The 24,915-nt window shown below is 44.6% G+C and overlaps 1 protein-coding gene, 1 long non-coding RNA gene and 2 pseudogenes across 3 annotated transcripts; 3 read left to right on the forward strand and 1 right to left on the reverse strand.

Moving 5' to 3' along the window:
- Window positions 1-943, forward strand: part of LOC146427047 (mutS protein homolog 4-like) — a 52,774-nt pseudogene extending 51,831 nt beyond the window's left edge.
- A 1,716-nt stretch (window positions 944-2,659) lies between these two features.
- On the forward strand, window positions 2,660-11,727 carry LOC146427049 (mutS protein homolog 4-like; annotated as a pseudogene). Its single transcript, XR_014856467.1, has 7 exons — window positions 2,660-2,672; window positions 3,037-3,233; window positions 5,079-5,213; window positions 6,303-6,431; window positions 8,814-8,988; window positions 10,613-10,701; window positions 10,959-11,727. The product of XR_014856467.1 is annotated as a mutS protein homolog 4-like (transcript).
- Window positions 11,728-11,938: 211 nt separating this feature from the next.
- On the reverse strand, window positions 11,939-15,463 carry LOC146427050 (uncharacterized). Its single transcript, XR_014856568.1, has 2 exons — window positions 15,295-15,463; window positions 11,939-14,040 (listed from the first exon to the last, which is right to left on the reverse strand). It is a non-coding gene; the product is annotated as an uncharacterized LOC146427050 (long non-coding RNA).
- On the forward strand, window positions 15,464-23,744 carry LOC146427051 (uncharacterized). Its single transcript, XM_085082696.1, has 4 exons — window positions 15,464-15,741; window positions 18,140-18,220; window positions 18,749-18,827; window positions 19,014-23,744. The coding sequence occupies exons 1-4, from the start codon at window positions 15,514-15,516 to the stop codon at window positions 19,934-19,936; spliced, it is 1,311 nt and encodes a 436-aa protein (XP_084938822.1). The 5' UTR covers window positions 15,464-15,513; the 3' UTR covers window positions 19,937-23,744.
- Window positions 23,745-24,915: the final 1,171 nt, after the last annotated feature.

Raw genomic sequence — 24,915 nt, forward strand, 5'->3', positions numbered from 1 at the left:
ACTGAAGTTCTTTTGAGTTCTTACTGAGATTCTCCTTTTCATGATAAAAACTCATCTTTCTTTTAATGAAATTGAACAATTACATGTGATTCCTATATTCAAGGCTCTGTTAGTTCTTATCCTCTTAAAGTACAAAAAAGTTGAAGTAATGGAACAAAATTATTCCATCTAAAACATTCTGCATTAAACATGTGAATCTTTGGTTTAGCTTCTTAATTTAAAATATCTGTGTCCTTTGTGCTTTATATTTTAAGCAGTCTCGATTTATCTGTGGACTACCTTTTAGCTAAGGTTTTAAGAGTTGGAAAATATGAACAAAATGAGTTTTAGCATGTGTGTTACTGGGTTTTAGTAACCTTCCTGTTTATCATTAAGTCAAAAAAGAAGAAAAAAATCATTCTGAAACTGATTTCCTTATTTTTAGTATCAATTGATGATTTGTAGCTAAAGGACCATCTTAGTTTAGTCTATAATTGGAAACCTAAAAGAGCATCAGAAACTTTAGCACCTGTCATATGTTACGAAGTTCCTGTTTTCTTCTAACCCTACATTCATACATAGTGAAAAATACAGATTGTACTGATTTTGTATTTCTGAAACCTTGCATTAACAGTATCCGGCTTTATACCAGCACAAGCGTGTGTGTGTGCGTGCGTGTGCGTGTGTGTGTGTGCATGTGTGTGTGTGTGTGTAAATGAATGCATATATTTTCAGTTGAATCTTTCTTTATATGTGGTATTTAGATACGATAACAAAACTTGCAGAAAAGTACAGCCTACCAATGAAAACAAGTTTCAGCTCTGCTCATGGACTTTTTGTTGAACAATCAGCTAAATGAAAGCTGATTGTGCAACACTATCTAATGGCCAGCTTCCTTCACAATTTACAGAGGTATCTGTACAGGATATGTTTTAGCATAATATGTTAATATACTATATTGAAGATCTATAATACATTAATAAAGTACACATTATACAGTACACAACACTTAAAACCATTCCAGGGAAGATACCTAGAAGCAAATGAAGGTTTAATCGGTATGGTTTTATAATCACCTTATATTCAGTTATACAATCAAAAATGTGCATGCAATTGCAAGTACATGCAATTGCATTTTGTGTAAGTATAAAGTTGTATATCTTCCTAATAATGTCTGTCTTAAAGGATTTTTCATTAAAAATTATATTTAAAAAATGGGACTGGGCCGTGGGTTTTTTCTTTTTTTTCCCCATATTGTTCCCAGTTTTCTTTTTAGAAACTGTTTTTCCTTCTGATAACAAAGCAAACTCTTATTGTTGGTTTTAATTCCCCATAGATCACAAAAACACATATAGCTTCATTACAGCAGATTTAATAAAAATGAATGAAAGATGTCAGGAGTCCCTGAGAGAAATATATCACATTACCTACTTGTAAGACCTGTTAAAACTATTTATTATTTGCTAAGTATAATTTTTTTCTCCAATTAACAGCTAATTACAGGGGTTTTTAAAAGCTATCTTTCTGTTAAGTTGTGGCTACTTACAGAAATAGTCTAAAGCAACACTGTTCAAGTGTATCTCCTGAGACAAAAAAACCCCCATAAAGTGTGTATTGTATTCAACATGATTGCAAATATATTGGCGTTACTAATGACTCATCATCATGTAAATTTTTATGGGTAAATTATCTACCTGAAATGGCACAACGAATGTATCTGTTTTGCATCAGTAATGCAGACTTGTTACCTTTACTCAGTTCCTTGTATTTAGGGTAGAGCTGTCTATTTATGTACCTTGTCCTTGCTTCTTGTCCTGTTGCTCTGCTCTCTGACTCAGAACTTACTGAGTGTAATGTTACCTGTCAGTTGAATGGAAATCCTTTCTAGCAACCGTGTAGGATTTTTATTAACATGAAGGTCTAAGGGAATTAGAATCGCATTTCACATGTTAATAAAACATACTTGATTCCATAGCTATATTTTTAATTCACTCTCTGCATGAAGCTTTCATATGAGCTGTTGGTGTTTGAGGGATGTGTCTTGTGTCTGATCAGCTAAATCTGAGCTGAGATGATGGTACAAGACCTTAATTTACTTCAAAGAAATGTATACATTTGCTCCCATCTGGTACACATGATTGCTTTTTATGAGTGACTTTTATCCTAAGGTATGCAGTATGAACAGTATAGCTCCTTCATTTCTGTCAGTGTTCTCAAGATAGACAGTTTAAGCATATTCTGTTCAAAAGCATGAAGTGTATGGGCATTCTGAGTTAATGCTTTTTTCTTTTCTAGTGGCAGGAAGATCAACATTACGTATATCCTGTAAAAAAATATGTGTCTAACTTTGTTTCTCTGCTTCAATTTCTGGAATGCTTTTAGACATTTTTGGAAGTAGAGTCTTCTAAGGAGTCCAGGATTAAATGCTCACTTGCATATTGTTCATCCTCTTCCTTAGCCCAGTTCTGCAATATATAAATGAGCACTTTGTCTTCCATTAATGCAGGTAGATAAAGGGGAGCCATATGTAATTGGTTCAGTAAAGAACTGTATTCTGACAGAGATCCATAGAGATAGTTCTAGCATGAAATGGATCTTTGTAGGTGTGGTATTTTCCCAAATAATCAATGTGGTAACAAAATATAACAAAAATAGAAGGAATGCTACTTCCTTGTTTACCATGCAGATACAAGGTACATATATAGAAGTAACAGGAGACCACTATCCTTGTACTTTTTATGCTTTTAGCAGTATAAAAAAATTATTAAAAATACTTCAGCTCCTTGTGTTTTTATTACTGGAGTCCAACCTTCCTTACTAGAGAACAGAAACACAGAATGTTAATTTAGAAATAAAATTTTAGTAATGGGTTTCTTTTTGTAGTCACAAATCATGAAGGCTTGCACAGCAATCAGAATCTATACCTGAAAGTGGCTGGTAATTCTTCCCAAGAGCTCTTGTCTGCAAGAATTAACTTTATTTCAAAACATACTAGTTTAATAATGTAAAGGTTTCCATACTAATTCCTCAGTGTTTTACATCTTTTTTCTCATTTAGTTCTTCCAGAATTTACAAATACTTTAGCAATCAAGCAGGAGTGGCATCCCATTCTTGAAAAGATAGCTGTGGAAAAACCTGTGTCTAACAACATGTACCTGACAGGATGCAACAATTTTGTCATTATTACAGGACCAAATATGAGTGGAAAATTAACATATCTAAAACAGATTGCATTCTGTCAGATTATGGCACAGATTGCTGAGTAAGAGCATACAATATTAATCATCTTCTGCAGCACCTTTTTTTCCTGGTTAAAAATATTTGTAAAGTTGAATGATTTGGCTTCCAGAATAACATTATATCTAAATAAAATATTAACAGGTAATTTGTAGTCCATTAGCTTCTACCAGCTCTTGTGTTACCGACAGAGGCAACTCTAAGGTTTTGCATCTGTCATTGGAAACTTCTGGGGCCCCATCTGTGTATCTTGAAGCCTCCCTAGTCTGTCTTTAGAGAAGCACAGTTGTATGCCCGAGTTCTTTGGAGCACCATAACCCAGTCTAGCACTTTATGCTAGATTGATAGTGAGTGTCCTTGAAGTGTGCTGGTCAGACACATGTGTTAGTCCAAAAGAAACAGTTGGCCTTGAGCATACCTCAGTTACATAGATAAACATGTTTCCAGACAAGTACAATTAATAGATAAATAATCAACTACTGTAAATAAAAGTAGTAACAAATACTGCAAGGTTCTGTTACTAATGTTGTAAAAGTAAACCAACTATTTATAAAGTCTAACTGAGACTCATTCCTATATTCAGGAATTCCTCACGACTTTTTTCTTAAAAGCAAGTCTGGTAGCACAAGTCCAAGACCTAACTCTATAGAATGAAGCTACTTAGCAGTGGAGAACAAAATTTATCCATCATGTTTTCGTGGGTTCAGTCCCCAAAAACTGCAAGTTCTTGAGGAACTGCTCTTGTCACCGAATCTGCAGGAAAAAAAATACAAAAACCCTCTAACAGCATTTGAATGTTAGAGAGTCAAGGCATTACTTTATTATCTGGCCAGGATGTTGTTCTGGCCAGGATGCACCACAGAAATCATCTCATCTACACATAGCCCGGGTGTGCAGAGAGAATCATTCCATGATACCCAGCTTTTACTCAATTTTTCAGATATTTTATACAGTAAAAATACATAGGAAAGCATTGGGTCAGTGTTCATTGGTCTAAAGTTGAGCAAACTCTTAGAATTCAGTTTTCTATTGGATCCGAATCTCTTTGCCTCTGACGCTAATTAGATTCTTCATTCTTCAGTTTTTCTTATCAGTCCTTTTTTCCGGGCCAGGATGTCTTCAGCCCTGCTGGAGGTGGTGTGGGGTAGCCGTTTGTGATATCCATGATGTCTTGTTGATAACTACAAGGTCGTGGCGAATGTTCTGTTAATAGTCTTTATCTTTCTGGTTATCTTCGGGGTCACTCCCAAACTGTTGGTATGATGAGTTCACCAGACCTCATCTGGTGGAACAATGCCCTTGGAAGAAACCTAAAATTCCTTTTCCCAGGGTAAAGACAAACAAAACCTTTGAGCACAGTTTTACAAAATTTTTAACCTGATATATTTTCCAACACTCTCAAAAACATGAGTTTTAATATGAATAAAGCAGACACTAAAGGTTTTGGCAAAAGGTTCTTGTTCTTTTCTCTTTGGCAAAACTAATGTGCTTTAAAGTCTGATAAAGGTAGTATAATCTTGATTTTGGGAAACTAAGATTTCTTGAGATTAGTAAATCAGTGGCCACAGAAATGTAAAACAATCCTAGGGTTTATTCTTTTTTCTGCATCCCTTTAGACTGACAAACAGCTTCAGGCATATGATTTCTTGACAGTTTTACTGATAAGCTTCTTTAATTATGATATTTATATCATAATTTTTTTTCTTATAAAGTAATGGTAGAACATGATCTTACCAAACTTTATTGGGTAGGATGCATTCTCTGTTGTGCACAATAACCAAGTGCAAAAGTAATTTTTTTTCCCAGTGATGTATTTAGGCAAATGTCACAATAATAAGAGAAACTTGTATTTTACTTACTTTATAGGTTCTTATGTCCCTGCAGAATATTGTTCTATTCACATTACAGAGCAGATTTTTCCCCGAATAGGTAAGGATGACAATATTGAAACAAATGCATCAATATTCATGAAGGAAATTAAAGAGTTATGAAACATAGCTATCCAGGGTCCAGGGCCCATTTTTACTGTTAAGCTAATAGAAATTGTACTAGTGTATTTCCACTGAAAGTGTACTTTGAAAAGTAGTCAAAAATTCAGCCTTCATGTCTTTTATGATAAACCACAGAAAACCAGGCATCTCTTATATAAAAAAATGTTCCAGTGTGAGTGAAAATCTGTGCTTTGCTGGATAGTACTGTGATAAATACGTCATAATGTTGGCTTTTCGCAAATATTACAATGGATACTATGTGTATTGTTTTAATTCTTTTCTTATAGAGGTAGCCTGGTTGTGAAAAATTGCTGTGTAATGATGACTAAGGTCTTTCTTTCTAGTACTAGCTGAGTTTAATAGTAGTAAAATGGCTGTTATAGTTTTATTAGAATGCTTGAAGTGTCTGCTTGAAGTGGATAACATCCCATGAATGGACCCTGCCTCTGACATTCCAACTATCAGCACCTGTCACCTGCAGGAACCACAATCTGGGAGTGATAACAGAATCAATGAAAGACGACTGCCCATGCTCCGAGGAGGCGGATCAGTTCCCAGAACATGCAAAATAGTTTGGAGAAAAATATGACTATGTATAACTGTTTATGAATACGCATTAGGCTGAAGAGTATGTAAAGGATGTCTCTGTCCATACCAGGTGTGCTTTTTTGGCTGAATGCCAAAGCACCCAGCGCTGACCTTTTGCTTTTATCTGTCCCCTATTGTCCTTTATTAAACCTTTTTAATCCTAACAGGAGAGTGAACCTTGCTTCTCACAGTACTTTCAACATTTTTGGGTTTGCTTAGACTTTAAATTATTATTTGTAGGGGCCTAAGCTCTCTCAATTTCCTCTCAAACTGATACCATTTTGAGGATAAGTGATATGTTCGGTGGAAAAGAGAAATAGTGCTATGGTGTGAGTCTTTGCTTGATTAGAATTGACAGCTGTTTGAAAGCTTTGAAAAAGTAAAATTGGTGTATCTCAAGAGATTTTTTTTAATTTCTGCATTATGTTCCATCAGAATAACATAAAAATTGCCTGTTTTTAAAAAATGCATTTATAGGAATGAATAACACATTGAATATTTTTCTAGCGAATGTACATCCTACAAAATGCTAACAATAAATCACTCATCATTATTGATTAACTCGGCAGAGGTACCAGTGCTGAAGAAGGTATTGGCCTTTGTTATGCTGCCTGTGAATATCTGTTGAACTTAAAGGTAATTCTGCTTTGAAAGAAATTTAAGCCCTAGAATTGTTTTGTCATCTTGAAAGTAAATATAGTATCTTCTCATAATTTAGCATCAGCTCTGAAAATAATTCCTGGCTAAATATGATAATTTTCATAATCTGCAAATAGTTAGAATTCCAGTGATAGAAGAAACATGCTGACATAAGCTGCACTTCTGTTCAGTAGTTGTTGTGATTTAACCCCAGAAGGCGGCTAAACACCACCCAGCTGTTCGTTTGCTCCTCATAGTGAGATGGAGAAGAGATCAGAAAGGTAAAACTACAAGAACTTGTGGGCTGCATTAAAGACAGTTTACTAAGTAAATGAAAGCCACATGCAGAAGCAAAATAAGAAATTCATTCACTACTGTCTATTGGCAGGCAGATGTTCAGTCATTTCCTGCAATGCCATGTTTCATCACAGTGACTGTTAGCATAATGCTGAACATTCCTCCTTTCTCCTTCCTCTCAGTTTTTATTGCGATGTTGTATGATGTGAGATATCCCTGGGGTCAGTTTGGGTCAGCCATGCTGGCTGCATCCCCTCCCAGCTCTGTGGACAACACCAGCCTGCTCACTGGTGGGCAGGGTGAGGAACATAACAGCTCTTTGTGCTGTGCCAACGCTGCTCTGTGGTGGTGTCGGAGGTTGGGGGATGCGTTGGAATTTTTCTCCATCACTGTTACTAAGCAACAAATAGCTGGGTGATTAGAGCTATCAACTCTTTTGTAAGAGGCAAAGGGTGTGTTTGGGCAAGGCAGGGGAAGGGAAAAGCAGGCCGTTGGAACACTCACTCTCGTTGGGACGCTGAGAGGAGAGGCTGCTCTTTGCTTTCGGCAAATCCAACTGTGCCCTGTTTTTCTTCTCCTGGCTGGGTGAGCTTTGATTCAACTTTTTTTCCCACTGGGAAGTGCACGTTTTCCCGGGCTGCATTTCCTCACAGCAGCTGCCGGGAGAGTCCGGCTGCCTCTGCTGCCTGCCCCCGCCCTCTGCTGCATGAGACCACAGTGTCTGCTGTGACTGCAGAAATCCTTGCTACCTCACTAGCTAGCCGGAGAGAGCCAGCTCCTCCCCCTGCCGCCCTGCTTTTTGCCGCTCCGAGTTGCCTAGCTGCTCTTCAGCCTGCCCACCATTACCAGCTGCCTGAGGCTGACCTGACCCTGCGCCACAGCGCCACCTGCAGCCACTCAGGAGTCATCGCACCTGCCCTGCCTGGCTGGGAGCTCAACAGCGCCCCTGCTGCTTGCAACCGTGATTACACCACACGGGAAAAGGCTCGGCAGCTCACAAGTCATCTGCTATTGGTTTCTGGTTCTAGTTGTGGTTGCTATTATTGTTATTGCTTGTTTATAGATACTAGTAAAGAACTGATATTCCTTTTCCCATACCTTTGCCTGAAAGCCCTTGATTTTTCAAAATTAAATAATTCGAAGGGAGGGGAGACTCACACTCTCTGTCCTAAGGGAGGGTTCAACCTCTCTTGGCAGACACCTGTCTTCCAAACCAAAACAGGTGGTTGTAACATGGGGGAGTTACCAGCACTGTCTTGGTCACAAATCCAAAACACAGTGCGACACAAGTGACTATGAAGAAAACTAACTCTAGTCCATCTAAAACCAGTACAGTGGTCACCAGATCTTTCCAACTTGCTTGCAAGCTTGTAACTCTGTCTAGAAAGAGAATAACCCAGTCTGTTTAGGTTTGCTTATTTGGTTTAGTTTTAGTTTTGCTTTATGCTTGAATGTTAATGGTGAACCTCTTTACCTGGTAATTACCTTCCGAAGCACAGCGGTAGTTCCACACAACTTACGTATTGGTCACAGAGGTTAGAAACTTGTTTAGAAAAGTGGAATATAGTTTTAGATGGATTGCAAGTTTCACCTCTATTGCTAGTTATGTGATTAACCTCAGGTGGCTGTTATAAGCCTTTTGAAATAAGTGTGCAGGTGTTTGCTTCTCCTCAGAGTTTATTCAGGGTACTTTGTGGGTTTTTTGGTTTGAAAAGCTTAGATACTTTCTGTCACTTGTACTTTTGATAAAGCATTCATTGAGACAATTAAGCAACTATTTGACAATCTTTCCAATCCACACCAGTCCGAGTTTGTAAGCATCATGGATTTCCTTTAGCTTCTGATATTGTTTTCCTTCTATTGAGAAATGAGCAGGAGAATGCCCAGTTAGATAAGATGTACTTGCCAATGGTAGAACTCATCCCTTGAGGATTTTAATTTGCTTTAGTAATTTAGAAACAGCTTTTCAGTGTTTTGGAAGAAAACCTGGACATCTGTGAGATAATTTAATTTTTCCTATTTATTGTAATTTATTTCAGGATCATTTCCAAAATAAATGTTCTTTCTTGTTTCCTTATTTAGGCATTTACACTGTTTGCTACACATTTCCTAGAACTGTGTCATACAGATGCTTTATATCCTAATGTGGAAAACTACCATTTTGAAGTGCAACATGTGAGAAGCAGTGCTGGAAATAAGGAGAAAATTGCTTACACTTACACATTTTCTAAAGGATACACAGAGGAAAAGAACTATGGTAATGGATTCCACTGTGACTTAGCAGTTGGTAAAAATTACACAGGATACTATTTCAGTTACTAGGCATCTAACAGTATTTTTCTGATGACAGAATTCTCCTAAGTTTGTGGCTCTCTCAAAGAGAGATACAGAGATCTGCAGATCTAAAATTTGTTCCAAATACTTGAGTGTTTTAATTGTGTAATGAGATAGTAGTTTCAGGTAGCATGAAGAACTTACCTGAAATTTTGTAGTGAAAAAAAAACATCTTACTGATGCCAGTATCTACTTGATCCATGTCTGTTTGAATGAGTTGAGTCATTCTGAGCACATGGTACTTGAGTTCACTTAATCTAATTTAATTACAGAAGCAAATGAATGTTCTGGAGAGACTTAAAGATGTGTCTGCCATAAGCAATGATATGACTGTTAAATAACAGCTTGGCCCTTTGTGATTAGCAAAAAGGAATCAAGTTTCTTTTAAAAAGGAGAGGACTTTTACAGTATATTATGCTAAGACAATTTTGAGAGGGTCCACAAAAGCATCAGTGTTCTCTGAAAAGTGGATTTACTTCTCCTTTAACTTCAGAATAAATTAAAGTGTGGATTATACAGAGTGACGAATTATGGGTCAATAAAGAAAAGAGTGAGTGACAAAGACTTAAAGAAATCTGTGTGTTTCCAAAGACTAGATTCTGATGCTGATTCCTTGATTAAGGTAACATTTAATCAAGAGGAAATTAGCTACACATGACTTTTGTAAGCTATTGATAATCGAAGACTAGAAATTACTCCAGTCAAGCTTCAAGTAACTGGACTTAAAACATTTCTTGATCAGAATTTCAGAATAAGTTTGTTCAACTTTGGCAGCACAAGCTCAATCTTAGATGCTACACCACCACTACCTCAGAAGAATTGTATGTTTAGAGGGTACTCTCAGAGACTAGAAGACCTTTAGAAACTCAGTGTTTGTGTCTTGGCTTTACTTTACTTGACCACAGTTACATTCTAAGAAAGAGTGCAAGGGCTCTTCATGACCCCTTTTCATTTTTAAACCTACAGTATTAAACCACCCAATGAACCACAGATTTTCCATGGGCACAGACAAAGGAAGGAGGTAAAAAATCATGTTAGGGCAGAAAAAAATATTTACATCTCTTACTTACTCTGAGTACCTGGAAGTTGGGCTGTTGGCAACAAAGAAGTTGAAAAATTATATCCATGTCCATTGGACATCTGGATATAATTGAGAGTGCAGTTAACACAATCTCTGTATTTTCTGCCAACTAAAAAAAGTGAACCAAGAAAGCTGCTAACACCATGGTGCCATTTTTTTCCTTTTAACCCCCTAACGTCTCATTCTACCCATTTATAGTATTACCAGCAGTAACTTCATGTGAAGGTGTATTTTAGAGATAGCATTAAAACAAAGTGACATTTTATTTTGTAACTTTGAAAACCATCTTGTTTATTAACAAAACAAACAAACAAAAACACAAAGAAAAAATATACCAAAATTAATTTAATAAAAATTAAATCTTTACCCCTTAGGAAAATAGCCTAAGTTAATTCTGGAAGACATAATGTGGAGGGTAGGGATAAAAATTACATCAAAAATCCTGATTTGTGTTTTATATGTTTAGGACTAAAAGCTGCAGAAGTATCCTCCCTACCATCATCCATAATTTTTGATGCAAAGGAAATCACAAATCACATTGCAAAGCAACTTTTGGTATGTAGTAGAAAATTATAATGCTTTATTTCATAGTTTCTAAAGAACTCAGATGTATTTTCAGTTTCTGAAAAGATACAGGATAAGCACTGTCTATGTTTTAATGAAAATAGGGTAAAGGAGTATTGAATGTAACATTTGTATGCACACCAAGAACTGTGAGATCAAAAATAGGCTGGAAAATAGCTATTATTAGTATTTTTATTATAGAACATACTTTATTTAATATTTTAATATCTGTATATTTTTACAAACAGCACAGGCAGAAAAGCACTCCTGAGATGGTGAAACAGAGAGCTGCATACAAGCTACCAGCAGTGAGATTGGTTCAGACGGCCAGAAATTCTTGACTGGACCCCAACAGTTTGCAGATGTATTTAAAAGGCCTGAAGAAAAAGTATGAAGCTAGTTGTCGCACACCTCGAAAAAATGATGAGCAACAGTAATGGGTAACATAGGCTGTTCTAGTTTTTATGGCTGCAAGATGACTCTGTTTTTTCCCATGGTATTAGTACTACATTTTCACATGGTTTTATATTTTTAATTCTTAGCCTAAAATATACTCATTAATGGAAGAACCTTTATGGGTTCCCCCCAACATACTACTTTCTGCGAGGAACACAATTCTTTTTGACAATGAATTGTGTAATTTTCACTATTTTAGAGACAAAAAAAATTTTAATATTTACTATTTTATGATATATCTGTTATTATAGCTCTTACATCTGATACAAAAATAACTCAGAAACAGATGATTCATTTATCTTACATAGATAATCTTTACTTGCACTGTTGAACCTGCATCCAGAAACGCTGTTGTTCCCTACTCAAGAAGGGTTTTAACTCTCTCGGTCGTTACTCGTGATCCAACATAACATAGGCAGTCTGGGTCTGCTGCCTCTTCAACACTGGGCAACCAGAGCTTTTCTGGAACACCGTAACAGCTTATTACTGTGGTATTGATACTGTTAATCATTTTTTGTTTAGAGAGTTAATAACAGGAAATCAATAAAAAGTTGAATAAAATTCGTCCTTGAATTATTTTTTTTTTAGCACAACTTCATGGAGTGACTGTAACCATGCAGTCCAGCTTGAAGGAGTTTATCTTTTCTCACTCCCTTCTAAACAACATATATATGAGTACATGTGTGTGTCTACATAATTTATTATGCACATGGGCATAAAATGTGTGATAATATACAACAGTGCAATGTAACAAATGAGACATGGACCTCCCTTTAGCAGGTGCACAGAGAAAACACTTTATTGCAAAACCCAGGGGCTTTTAAACTTTTTACCAGTTACATTCTTGTGAAGCACAACAAACATACTTCAGCCAACCACCACAGACTATGATATGAACACACACTGGTTATATAATTTGCTTTTCACATCCAGTTTAGCTGAGTCATTCCCAGAGTGCTTTTCTGATTAGCTGAAATAACAGGAGTAAGCAAGGATTTTACAAGGGTAACAAGGCCCTCATTTTGTAAGGTTTTACTTACCCACTACACCACCTTGTCCCACTTCTGCTTCTTCCAGGACTTTGGGGGTCCTCCCCAACCTGTCTGGGTCCCCCCCCAGGTTTCTTCCACAGCTCCCTCGTGAGGGGCAGGGCCTGAGTGCTGGTGACCCCATGCCTGCAGCAGATCTAGTGTGAGGGGAGTTTGGAGTGGGCCCTTAGCATTTGGGGTCCCCCGGAAATTGTGGAGAACCCCCCAGGATCTCCCTAAACACACTGACACTGCCCATGCACAGTGAGAAGGTTCATACCTGCCACGAGGTCCCCAGCTCTGTCATTGACATCACCCAGGTACCTCCAACACCTCCTGGGACCTTGGAAACATCCCTGGGACCCTCCAAAAACTCCACAAGACTGCAAAACCCCTATACAGACCCCCCAAAACCTCTCAGGACACCAAAATTTCCACAGGACGTCCCAACACCCTCCCCCTTGACTCCATTGAAGAAGGTTTATACCTGGCATGGGGTCTCCATCTCCATCACTGACAGGTATCCCAAAATAGCCTTGGGACCCCCAATTTCCCCCCAGGATTGCCCAAAGCCCACCTTCAGGGCCCCTGAAAACCCCCAGAAAACCACCATGACCGCAAAAACCCTAGGGACCCACAAAACCACCCCAGGAGTCCCTTGCAAATGTTTATACGCAGCATGGGGTCCCTATCTTCATCATTAGCATCACCTAGGTACCCCCAAACACTCCTGGGATCCCCAAACCCTTCCAGATCTCCCAACACCCTCCGGGGCTCTGCTGCCAGAATAAACAGGAGTGGTGTAGCCCTTTTAAGGGGAGTTACAGTGGCGCCCAACTATAGCAGGTTCTTAAAGTGGCTGTGGGAGAGGGAACCCCAAAAAATACACCCGGGGGGGCAAAACATCCCTTAAAGGGGCTTGTAGTGGGGGCACACCTAAAAATGTCACTTAAAGGAGTCATGATCCCTCCCTTAAAAAGGGGCTTGTGGGATTAGGGCCCACCAAATACCCTAAAACGGGGAGCAAAAAAACCCTTCAAAAGAGCTTGTAGTGGTGCAATCCCTCCAAAAATCTTAAAAAGAGCAAGACTCCCCTTAAAAGGGGCTTGAAGACCCTTAAACCCCCTCAAAATTGGACAAGATCCCCTCCTCTGCTGGGGCCTCTCCAAGCTGAGAACTCTCCTAGGGACTCGAGGGAGATGACGGGTCCTGGGCTGGGCCCCCCACTCCTCAAGACTCTGCCCTGCACCCGGTGGGGAGATGCAAAAGCATCCAGAGTGAGAATTTCACTGGATTCCAAGGGAATTTCTTACAGAGACCTTGTTCAGACCCTTCATGTCCACATCTGTGCATGGGTGAATCTGCCATAGCCAATGTCCTGGGAATGCTGCTCTCCTGGAGCCTGAAGTGCTTCGAATTTGTCACTCAGTCAGGCCTGTGAGTGCCTGTTGTGGTAGACTAAATTCTGTATGAATCCTGTGTTAAATTGTATAACTTGAGTTACGAATTAAATGCTGCTCAGTTTCAGTGCTAGTCAGTTGAAGTGAAGGCTGTTGGCCCTTTAACCACAAACTATTGATCAGTCTGAGCTCAGTTTAGCACGGGGGGTGCTACTCTGACCCTTGTGTTGGAAAACATACCCTTTTAAAAATTTTTTGTATAACTTTAGTCAAGGGTTTGTTTGCCTTTGCCCCAGGAAAAAGAATTTTAATTTTCTTTCCAGGGCATTGTTCCACCAGGTGGGGTTGAAGAGCTTAACATCTCAACAGACTGGGAGTAGCACAGAAGACAAGAGATAACAGCTCTCAATGGTTATTAACAGACAATCGACTGGGAGACACCTGGTCTGGAAAAAGAGAAATATGAAAAAAGTCCTAATTAACACTTAGGCGAAGAAATCCAGACCCAATAGAATCCAATAGAAAACCAAATACTAGAAACTACGCAACTTGGGACCAATGGACACTGAACCAATTCGTTTCTATGAGTTTTGACTGTATGAAATATCTGAAAAATCTAGTAAAAGCCATGTGTCATTGAATGATTCTCTCTGCACACCTGAGCTATGTGTGGATGAGATGATTTCTGTAGCACGTCCTGGCCAGAACAACATCCTGGCCAGAAAATAAAATAATACCTTGACTCTCTAACATTAAAAATGTTCTTAGAAGGTTTTTGTTTCTCCCATAGTTTTGGTGACACTTGTGACCCAACAGGGGCATCTTCCCTATTTCTTTCATCCTTAACCTTTTTCTATCCTTTTCTCTCCCACAACCCCCCAGCTCCCCCCACCCCACAGCCTCCACATAAATAGTTTTGGGGTTATTCCTCTTTGGATTGATTGATTTTAGATTTTTGTTTGCTTTTTCTCAGGGTGCTTTAACCATCCAGTCAGTGGCAGAATGTCCCTTGCCAAGGAACTCTGTCGTGCTGTCATTTTTTCTATGAAGTCTTAAAACACTCAATCCCAAAAGAGAACAGCTCTGCAGACACCCAGGGCAGTGCAGAAGGAGGTGCAGGAGCTGCTCCAGACCTTGCGCTGTACTCAGCCTTCCAGTCCCTCCCAGTCCATTCCCAGTACTTCTCAATGTACCCCCTCCACCCCCTCTATCCCAGTGCCCCTCCAGTTCATCCCAGTGTCTGCCCGCTCTCTCCCCGTGCCCCCCAGTGTGTCCATCTCGCTGTTGCCCTCGAGCTCCCAGCCCGACCCCGGCCGCCTGCTGTGCTCCGTGATGGATTTTTCCCCTGCGCATGTGCAGCTCAGGTGGTTCCAGGGCGAGCAGGAGCTCACCGGGCAAGTGGTGGCCACCGACCTGGTCCCCGACGGGGACTGGACCTACCAGCTGCTGGTGCTGCTGGAAACGCCCACCTGGCCAGCAACACACGGTGCCAGGTGGAGCACATCAGCCTGGAGCAGCCCCTGAGGCGGCACTGGGGTACGGCCAGAGCCCACAGCGCCGGGGGGAGCGGGGGTGGGACTGGGGGGGCTGCGAGGGGGTTTGGGAGTGCTGGGGTTAACTGGGGTACCCCGTTTGGGAACCCCTTCCTCGGTGTCCCACCTCCACTTATCGGCCCTCTCCCACCCCTTTTCCATCGTTACCCCCAAACTTCAGATCCCCACAGCTCGGTTCGGGGGTGACCCAGCTATGTCCCATGGTGTCCCGGCCCGGCCGCGTTCCGCCGGGAGCTCCTAGCCCGCAGCCGCAAGCATAGAACAGGAGGAGGAGCGGCAGGAAGAGGAGGGGCAGAGAAGGAGGAAGAGGAGGGATACAGGTGGAGGGCCGAGAGCCGGAAGAGTAGTAGGGAGCGGAAGCAGTACATGCGTTCACCGCTCTTTGTATCCGCAGCAGCTTCGTCCCGGGAGCATCGGCCCCCACCGCATCCGCAGGTGACCGCAGAAAAGAGGGAGCTCGTCCCAAATATCCTGGGCGGTTTTTTTGAAGGGGGAAGGATATTTGGAGCTCTTACGAAATATACTTGGGGCTCCGTTTCATTTTTCCTGTGGGAGTCAGGCTGTCCGGATTCTGCAATACACCTGCTGCCCAAAGTTAGTAGAGACTCATTTTAAAGACGTTAACACCCGTACCTTCACCCATCGAATTATTCGTAAAGACATTAGCTTTCCTCTTACTCTCCTCCCCTGGCCACCGGGCTGATGAGGAGCTGGAAACTGCTGCTGCCTTGGCTTCTCCTGCAAAGCAGGGATTCCATCAGAGTGAGCCCGGGAGGGAGCCGGGGGTGCCACGAGCACCTAACGAGGCCGGGGCGCTGCAGGAGCGAGAGGCCACCGGTGGTTGTCGGGGGTGAGGATCTTTGCTGTGCCCCAGCCCTGTTCTTGTCCCTCTCTGGCTGTGCCCGTGCCCCGCAATTTGAAGGCACTGTGGGTGCGGAGCGCTGGCCCAGCCCCTACATGGGCAGGGCGGCCCTGGGCGGGCTGTGGGAGCCGGGAGCGGCTGCCCGAGACCGGGGCCGCCGCCTTTGGCCGGGAGGCCCCCGGGCAGAGCTCTCTGCTCGGAGCTGAGGCCCGGGCGGCGCTGGGAGCGATCAGCGGCCCCTGGGCCCGCGGCGAAGCGGGGTCCGTGTGGCCGGGCCGGCGCCGTTTCCGCAGCGAGCTCCGAGGGGAACAGCCCGGCCCGGCCGATGCCGTGCGGGGCTGGGCTGAGCCGGGCTCGCAGGGCAAAGTCTGAGGGAGAGAAGGTGAAGCGATGGCAAAGAGACCTCGGGCTCCCCGTGACCCCCTGTCCCCGCAGCTGGGCTCGGGGTCGCCTTCTCAAGGGCGGCCCCGGCTGTGGGGGATCCCTGGGGAGGGGGCGGCGGGAGCTGACGGAGCTCTGTGCCCAGGGCTGGGCCCGCCTGCCGAGGGAGCGGAGCACGGAGCCGCTGGATGAGCTCCGCAGCAGGGAGTGGGGAGCGTGGACTGGAGAGGACGCGGGGGGTCCCTGCGGGGGGACACGGGGCTTCCTCTGGGCTCTTTCTCTCGCTCACGGCCCTGCAGCCCCTGGGCACAGAACCTGAGCCCTCCGGCCGGTCCCTGCCAGCTCCAGCCCTGCTGATGCTGAGCTCCCTGCGGCGGCAGTGCAGCCCCCGAGGGACCGTGCGAGCGCTGGGCGGATGTGCTGAGCAGGCCCAGGCACAATTTGCCTCGGGCTCACGGGCACTTGAATGCCTCTGGGGATGGATTTCATGCAATTGGTGCCCTTCCCGGCCTCCCCTCTCAGCTGCCCCTGGCCTCGGCTGCTTGGACACTTGAGCCCTCCCTGGGCTCCTGGGGAGCTGGGAGGCCTGACCTCACGTTTGGGCTTCACCTCGGGACAGCACTCCCTTACTGGGGTTGGTGAGATTTTGTCCCCCAATTCCTTTGAGGGGAGTGAAGATGCTGATGCGTGGCTAGACTCCACAACTCGTGAAAGTTGTAAAGTTTTATGCTGGGGGGCATAGGGGGTAGTCTCTCCAAAGGCATTCGTGCTGCCAGTGGCATTTCACTTGGTTTATATCAGGTTACATGTTACATATGCATGAAGTTACACAATGCCCCTATACATATTCATTATCTATTCCCTGCTTCATATTATAATGAGTCCAAAGTTCATTTAAATATGCTTGCACCTGCAGAGTGCCGTTTCTGGGATGAAGTAAAAGTCTTCCTCAGATGAAGAAAGGATTCTTCATTGGGTTGAACTTTTCACCCCGTCTCTTTGCGCATACTGCCTGAGTTTCTGGCTCAAGTCTAAACCCTAAAGCTGGCTCAGGCTGGTTTCACGGTCCAAAAACAGGATATCTGGTCACGGTTGCTTCCCTTTATCAATAGTCTTGCATTTCTTTTGTATCCTCCCTTTCTGCTTGGCAAGCTCAAAAAATGTTATGCAAGCTGTATACATTGTTTTAGCAAGCACCCCCTACTAAATTATTGTCTAACTCCTAGTCTATGCCCTTGAAATCAATGCCCTTGGAAAGTGCTTGTGACCCCTTAGGTGGTCTCCTCCCTTTGGGGGTCTCCTAAATCTCCCTCAGCAGCAGGTTTTGGGTGTTCTTGACCACTCCCAGCAGGATTCTTGACCACTCCCATGTTCCTGACCACACTGGGCACCCACCAAAGCTGCCCTGGCACTGTCCTGTGCAACTGGACAGGGGAGAGAAAATGCAACCAAAGGTTGGTGGGTTAAGATAAGCACAGGGAGAAATCCCTCACCAACTTCTGTCATGGAGGAAAACAGATTCAAATTGGGGATATTAATTTAATTTATTACAAACAAAATCAGAGCAGGATAATGAGAAGGGATAATGCACACCCCTCCTCCTTCCAAGCTCTCTGTGCTCCCCCACAGTAGTGTAGGGAGATGGGAATGGAGGTCACAGTCAGTTCATCCCATGGTGTTCATGCCACTGCTCAGGGATAGGAGTCAGGAGTCCTTCCCTTGCTCCAGCATGGGCTCCTCTCTCCACAGGGCTCACAGAAGCACCCCCTGCAGCCCCCCCTGCTACCAGAACCTGGGCACACAAACCCTGCACAAGAGGGTCCCGAGGAGGTACTGGCAATGGAGGGTGGAGAGTAAATGGGGAGAATGGAGAGGGGCAATCCCAGAGCTGGGGGGCAGACTGTGGGGGGAGGGGTTGTACCCAGAGAGGGGGAGCCCCTGGCAGCCTGTAGATGTTGGGAGCATGGACAAGGGAGACCCATGGGTAACCCAGGTCCCTGAAACAGGACTCCAGACAGGGGTGACCCCTGGGAGCCCTGTTACACCAAACCGGGATGCCCAGAAAAGGGGGACTTCCAGGATTCCCATGACCTGCAGCAGCCCAGAGAGGGGAGCACCAATACATGCTTGACCTGCATGTAGGCAGGAGGGACACCCAAAGCCCAAAGTGGAGAGACCAGAGAGGGGAAACTCCTGGATGGGTGGTTTTGCTGCATCTTGGTGATTTGTGTATTCTGGGGGACTGAATCTTGGTGTTTTGGCAGTTTCTATGGACACCTGATGCCCAGTGACTTCTAGATGTGAACTTGGGCAGGAGGAACCCAAGGTGCTCATACCTTGTATTTTTCTCCACAGCAGGATTTCTCATTCCCAGACTTTGGCCAGATGGAGGAGAAGGCTGCGAGGAAGAGGAAGATGCTCCAGGACAGCCAGGCAGGTGAGGAGGAAGTCACTGCCCCTTTTCCGCTCTTTCCTTCTCCATCTCCCAGCCCAGCATCACCCCTGGCTGCAGGACAGCCCCACTGCTGATGCCCTCCTGCCAGGAACAGACTGGGGGGATCTCCTTCCCCTTCCCTCTAGCATGGAGGCAAATCCCATCCTCTCCTTGTCCTTCCTCCCCCAGGCAATGAGCTGAGGTTGGAGACCAAGGAAGACAAATCTCCCCCGCAGAGCTTCGTGGAAGAGGCTGTCTTGAGTGGCTCCATGGCGCAGGAAGCCAAGAGGGAGGAAAAGCCCTGGAGATCCCGCACAAGGAGGGGCTTCAAACCCAGCCCAGGGTGCTCTGAGGAGGAAAAACCCATCCTGTGCCAGAAAGGCAGCCAGAGATCCAGGCAGAGCTCGAAGCTGGGGGTCCATGAGCAGCTTCACAATGGGGAGAAGCCCTTCAAGTGCTTGGAATGTGAGAAGAGCTTCAGGTGGATCTCCGGCCTCCTCACCCACCGTCGGACGCACACAGGGGAACGGCCGTATGAGTGTGGGGAATGTGGGAAGACCTACACTCATGGCTCCCACCTTCTCTACCACCGGCGGGTGCACACAGGCGAACGGCCCTATAAGTGCTTGAAATGTGGGAAGAGCTTCAGCGATAATTCCCACCTGCTCTGGCACCAGAAGGTCCACACAGGGGAACGACCCTACAACTGTGGGGAATGTGGGAAAAGTTTCAGAGACAGCTCTGCCCTCATCACCCACTGGCGTGTGCACACAGGGGAAAGGCCCTACACGTGCTTGGAATGTGGGAAGAGCTTCAGCGTTAGGTCCAATCTGATCTACCACCAGAAGATCCATACCGGGGAATGGCCCTATGAGTGTTCTGAGTGTGGGAAAAAGTCACGGACCAGTTCGGATCTCCTCAAGCATCAGCGGACACACACAGGGGAGAGGCCTTTCCGCTGCCCCGACTGCGGGAAGGGCTTTGCCCGCAACTTCAGCCTCATCACTCACCAGCGCATTCACACCAGGGAGAGGCCCTACAAGTGTCCTGAGTGTGGGAAGAGCTTCACCCAGAGCTCACTCTTGACCAGACACCAACGGAGCCACCAGTGAGAGAAGCCCTGTGAATGCCCTGACTGTGGGAATACCTTTGTGGGCTGCTTCAACTCCATCCCCCATGCGAGGACCCATGCTGGGCAGAGACCTGGTGACCCACATTCCTGGTGATCCACATTGGGAAGACACATGGCTGATGGTCTCCACGCCCTCCTGGTTCCCCATAGGCACCTAGATGAATGCAGGGGCAGGAACATCCATCAGGATGGAGGCTAACATCAGAAATTCATTGGGAAGAGGCAATTTGTTGACTTTTAAATTCCAAAAAGTCTCACCTGCTCTGTCCAGTCATTTCTTCTGGTAGCATCAAGCAGCACTGGATGACCTTGGACCCCCCCACAGCACACACGGCTGCTTTTGGGGTGTCAGCACCTGCCCAGAGCTGGGGATGAGGCTTGTGGGGGGAGCTGGGGCTGTACTGGTGGTGCTGGGAGGCAAGGGAACTTGGGTGAGCGGGGCGGGGGAGGAAACATGGGGGAGAGGGAAGAAAAGAGGGATGGGATCTCTCAAACCAAGATCAGGGGGTTTGGGCTAGGGATTCAGGATACGATGGGAAAGGTAGAGGAGAGGGGGGGGAAAGAGAGGGCTTTGGACCCTCAAACCGAGCAGGAAAGGCCTGAGACCCCAAAACTCAGCAGCATGATGGGGGGGACACTTCCAAATAATCTGTGGGGGAAGCAGGGATTGTGGGGACAATGGCAGAGGTGAGAGAGTGAGGAAAAGGGGTGAGACAGCAGGCAGGGCCATCTCATGGGTGTCCTGTGGCAGGATGCTGTGCCTGGAATGGTGTCAAACAACTCCAACAATACCCTGTTTTACCAAACCCCCAGTGGGAAATGAAGAAAGGGGGATCACACTGCTTTTGGGGTGAGTAATGCTGGAAGCAGCCTGACTCCTCCATCCCAAAGTTCAACATCCTGAGGAGCAGAAGATGTGGCAGAGCTGGAAGAATCACTGGAGAAAGGAACAACCAGGTGACCCCACTGAGAACTTCTCCAGAGCTCCGGAGCTGGCACGTCTCACTGACAGGACAGCACTTCAGGCTGTAAAAGCAGCGTCTGCTGACATTTCCCTTCTTGGGGAGTGTGGAGAGTCCTCCCTGGAGTAGGAACACCCTTCAAGGTCACTCCTGGAGGCTGAGCCAGAGATTTTCCCATTGTCGTCGTTCCGGGGGAGTGACATCAATCTGCTTAATAATTGGGTTTGCTTTAATACAATTGCTTCAATATTGCTTCACAGTATGCTGTCTAATAGTTGTTATAGCTCCTATAGTGTGTAGTAAATAATTTTCATTAAGATCTTTATGTCAAGGCATTATCATATATATTTACATAAATGTATCTGAGTTGCCATCCTTTAGCCTATGAGACAAAGTTGTACAAAGGTTCAATTGCACCTCTATAATCCTTCACACATAAACTCTTGACATAGTCAGGGGTTGGGATTGGATCCAGCCACTCCCGGGCTCCTCTTGCAGGAGTTTAGAAAGCCTGGAGGGTTCTGGTGGGCTTGGGGAGCTAAGGAGGGTGTTGAGGGTCCTTTCTGCACCTTGTGACTCACCAATGTCTTCTGTGAGAAATTTTATCTGAGGTGGACCATGACCCCCATTCCTGTCTCCCTGAGCTGCTGGGAGGGAAGAGGGAGAGAACTGGGAATAAAGTGAGACCCATGAAGGAGGGATGGGTTGGGAAAAGGTGGTTTAGGATTTGTTTTACTTCTCATTTTTCCTGCTCTGATTCTGGCTGGGGATAAATCCAATTAGTATCCCCTAGCTGAGTCCCTTTTGCCCAGAATCCATAAGGGATCTCTCCCAAGCCTTATCCCAGTGCAGAAGCCTTTTCTTGTATTTTATCCCCACCCAGGTGTGGAAGGGAGAGGGATGTAACACATTTGGGGGGCACCAGGAGTCCAGCCAGGATCATGACACCACACACAGTCATGGAAATCAGCCGGAGGAGCCCATTTACCTGTGAATAGAATCCAGAATAAGAGAGTTTAGGGTCAGGGAGAAAATCAGATCCATTGGGACACCCATGGGCTCTGAGACACCCAAAGATGAAACAGCCATAAAGCTGATATTTGGCTCCATGGAATGTCTGGAATCCCCCAGGGTGATCCTGTTCCTTGCCTCTCTCGATGGTCTGGATGAGGGGATTGAGGGCTACCTCAGTAAATTCATAGATGAGACCAGCTTGGGTGGGATGGAGATCTGCTGGAGGGCAAGAAGCTCTGCAGAGGGATCGGGACAGGCTGGAGACCCGTTGGACTGATGGCATGGGATGAGCTGAGGACAGTGTGAGGGTCACAACAACCCCATGGAATGTTGCAGGCTGGGGCAAGAGCAACTGGAAAACTGGGAAAGGACCTGGTGGTGCTGGGGACAGTGGTTGGCTGCCAACCAGGTGTGCCCAGGTGTGTCACATGTGTCTGCACATCTCCAGGTGTGTCCAGGTGGTCAACGGCACCTGGCTTGGATCAGGAATACTGTGTCCAGCAGGATCAGTGCAGGAATTGTCTCTCTGTACCTCACAGAGGTGAGGCCCCACCTGGAATCATGGGGCCAGCTGTAGGCCCTTCACAAGGACATTGAGGGGCTGGAGCATGTCCAGAGCTGGGGAAAGGTCTGGAGAACTCCTGAGGATGCTGAGGGAGGACATTGGGAGGATTTTTTCCCAAGAAAGAGTTGTTAAATAGTGGAGTGGAGTTCCCAGCCCTGGAGGTGTCCTGGGAACACCTGGATGTGGCACTCCAGGTCTGATGAGGTGGGAGGGGGCACACGGTGGACTCAATGATCTTGGAGGGATTTGCAGCCTGGCCTGGTTTCAACTGGGATGGAGTTAATTTCTTCTCAGAAGCTGTTCCAGTGCTGTGGTTTGGATTTAGAATGAGAATGGTGTTGATAACACAGCAATAGTTTGCTTTTTTGCTAGGTCAGCTTTACCCTGACTCAAGGACTTCTTTTCCTTATCTCCTGCTCTGCCAGTGGGAGGTTCCCAAAGGAAACTGGGAAGGAGCACAGTTGGGACAGGTGACCAAAGGGGCCAAAGAGATATTCCACACCACAGAATGTCACTCCTACCATATAAACTGGGGGAAGTTATCCAGAAGGGCCGATGTGATGAGGAAGGGGGGTCTGACATAGGTCAGTATTAAAAAGTATTAAAAGAACTGTATCAGACATGATCCTGGTGATTTAAGGGGAGCTAGAATTTATTGATTTAAGAAAACTAGAGGCTGGATAATAAAAATAATAATTTTTGAACCGATTTAGAAGGCCAGAGATTGGATAATGATTTACTAAGATTTGCTTGCTGAAGACAATTTATTATTCGCTTAATGATTTTGTGCCTACCTAGTATTGGGGAGGATATAGAGAAGAGAGCCAAATAATTGAGAAAAACTACTGAGTGTGACCGAACATCCTGCTCTCGGACCCCAGAACTGGTACAAGTTAGTTCTAAGGCTTGGACTTGGACCAAGAACCAAGGGAGCATGCGCAAGGGAACAGGGTGAAGAGTTCATCATGAGGAAGACTACTGACTTTGCCCTCATTAATCATTCGGGACCCTCGCCCACAATTAATCTGTGACACTGCACTTGCGCAAGCATATTTAAATTAACTTTGAACTCATTATATTATGAAGCAGGGATAGGTAATGAATATGTATAGGGGCTTTGTGTAACTTTATGCATATATAACCTGTAACCTGATATAAACTAAGTAAAGTGCTGCTGATGGTGTGCATGTCTTTGCCGGGGCTACCCCCATGCACCCCAGCTGGAATAAATGCATACCTACTTCATAGCTATTTGAGTTGTGGAGTCAATCTGTGCCTCACTGGCCACTGAGTGGCTTTTCCTTCAAGCTCCCAAAGGACTGTTGAGAAATTGTGAGGATGGTCAGGACAACTGGTGTTGGCCAGTCGTTTGCATATTTGAAGGATCTTCCACTATCCAGTTTTTCCAGTTCCAAACTATTCCTGCTGTGAAACCACACTTTCCATTACTGCCAGCAGATACTGCCCAGGGAAAGCAGCTGACAGACACCCCTGGCTGTCCCCACTTCCAGAATGGGGATGTACAGCCTGTACCTGTTGGAAAATACACCAGTCTAGAAATTGTTTAATTAGGGGTTTTGTTTGCCGCTGCCCTAGAGGAAGGGAATTAAAGTTTCTTTCCAAGGCATTGTTCCACCAGGTGAGGCCTGATGAGCTTAGCATCTCAACAGACTGGGAGTAGCACAGAAGACAAGAGATAACAGTTCTCAGCAGTTATTAACAGACCATTGACTCCAAACAATACCGCTGGCTAGTCAGAGACACCTGGTCTGGAAAAAGAGGAATAAGAAAAAAGTCCTAATTAACATTGAAGGCGAAGAAATCCAGATCAAATAGAAAACCAAATACTAGAAACTACGCAACTTGGGACCAATGGACACTGAACCGATTTGTTTCTATGAGTTTTGACTGTATGAAATATCTGAAAAATCTAGTAAAAGCCATGTGTCATTGAATGATCCTCTCTGCACACCTGAGCTATGTGTGGATGAGATGATTTCTGTAGCACATCCTGGCCAGAACAACATCCTGGCCAGAAAATAAAGTAATGCCTTGATTCTTTAACATTAAAAATGTTGTTGGAGAGTTTTTGTTTTTCCTGCAGTTTCGGTGACATACCCACTTGCAATCCACAGACTTGCACCATTTGATCTTGAGAGCACTTCATCCATCAGGGCAGGAAGTATCCTTTGCACAAAGAGGAAAGACAAAGTAACATCCCTTCACAAATACTGTCCAGGAGTTGTAACATGTAAAAATGGGGAAGGTTACCTGTTCCTTCATAAATCACTCAAAATCTGGTATGTGAGGTCATCTAAGAACAAAGTTTTCCACTTTTTTTTCCTTTTTCACAATGAACGATTAAACAAAGAATTTTGTATTTTTGCCTAGTTTGATAGTTTGTTTTTACTTGTTTTT

Source organism: Lichenostomus cassidix, chromosome 25 (assembly GCF_008360975.1).
Source record: "Lichenostomus cassidix isolate B80296 chromosome 25, HeHo_3.0, whole genome shotgun sequence".
NCBI lineage: Eukaryota > Metazoa > Chordata > Aves > Passeriformes > Meliphagidae > Lichenostomus > Lichenostomus cassidix.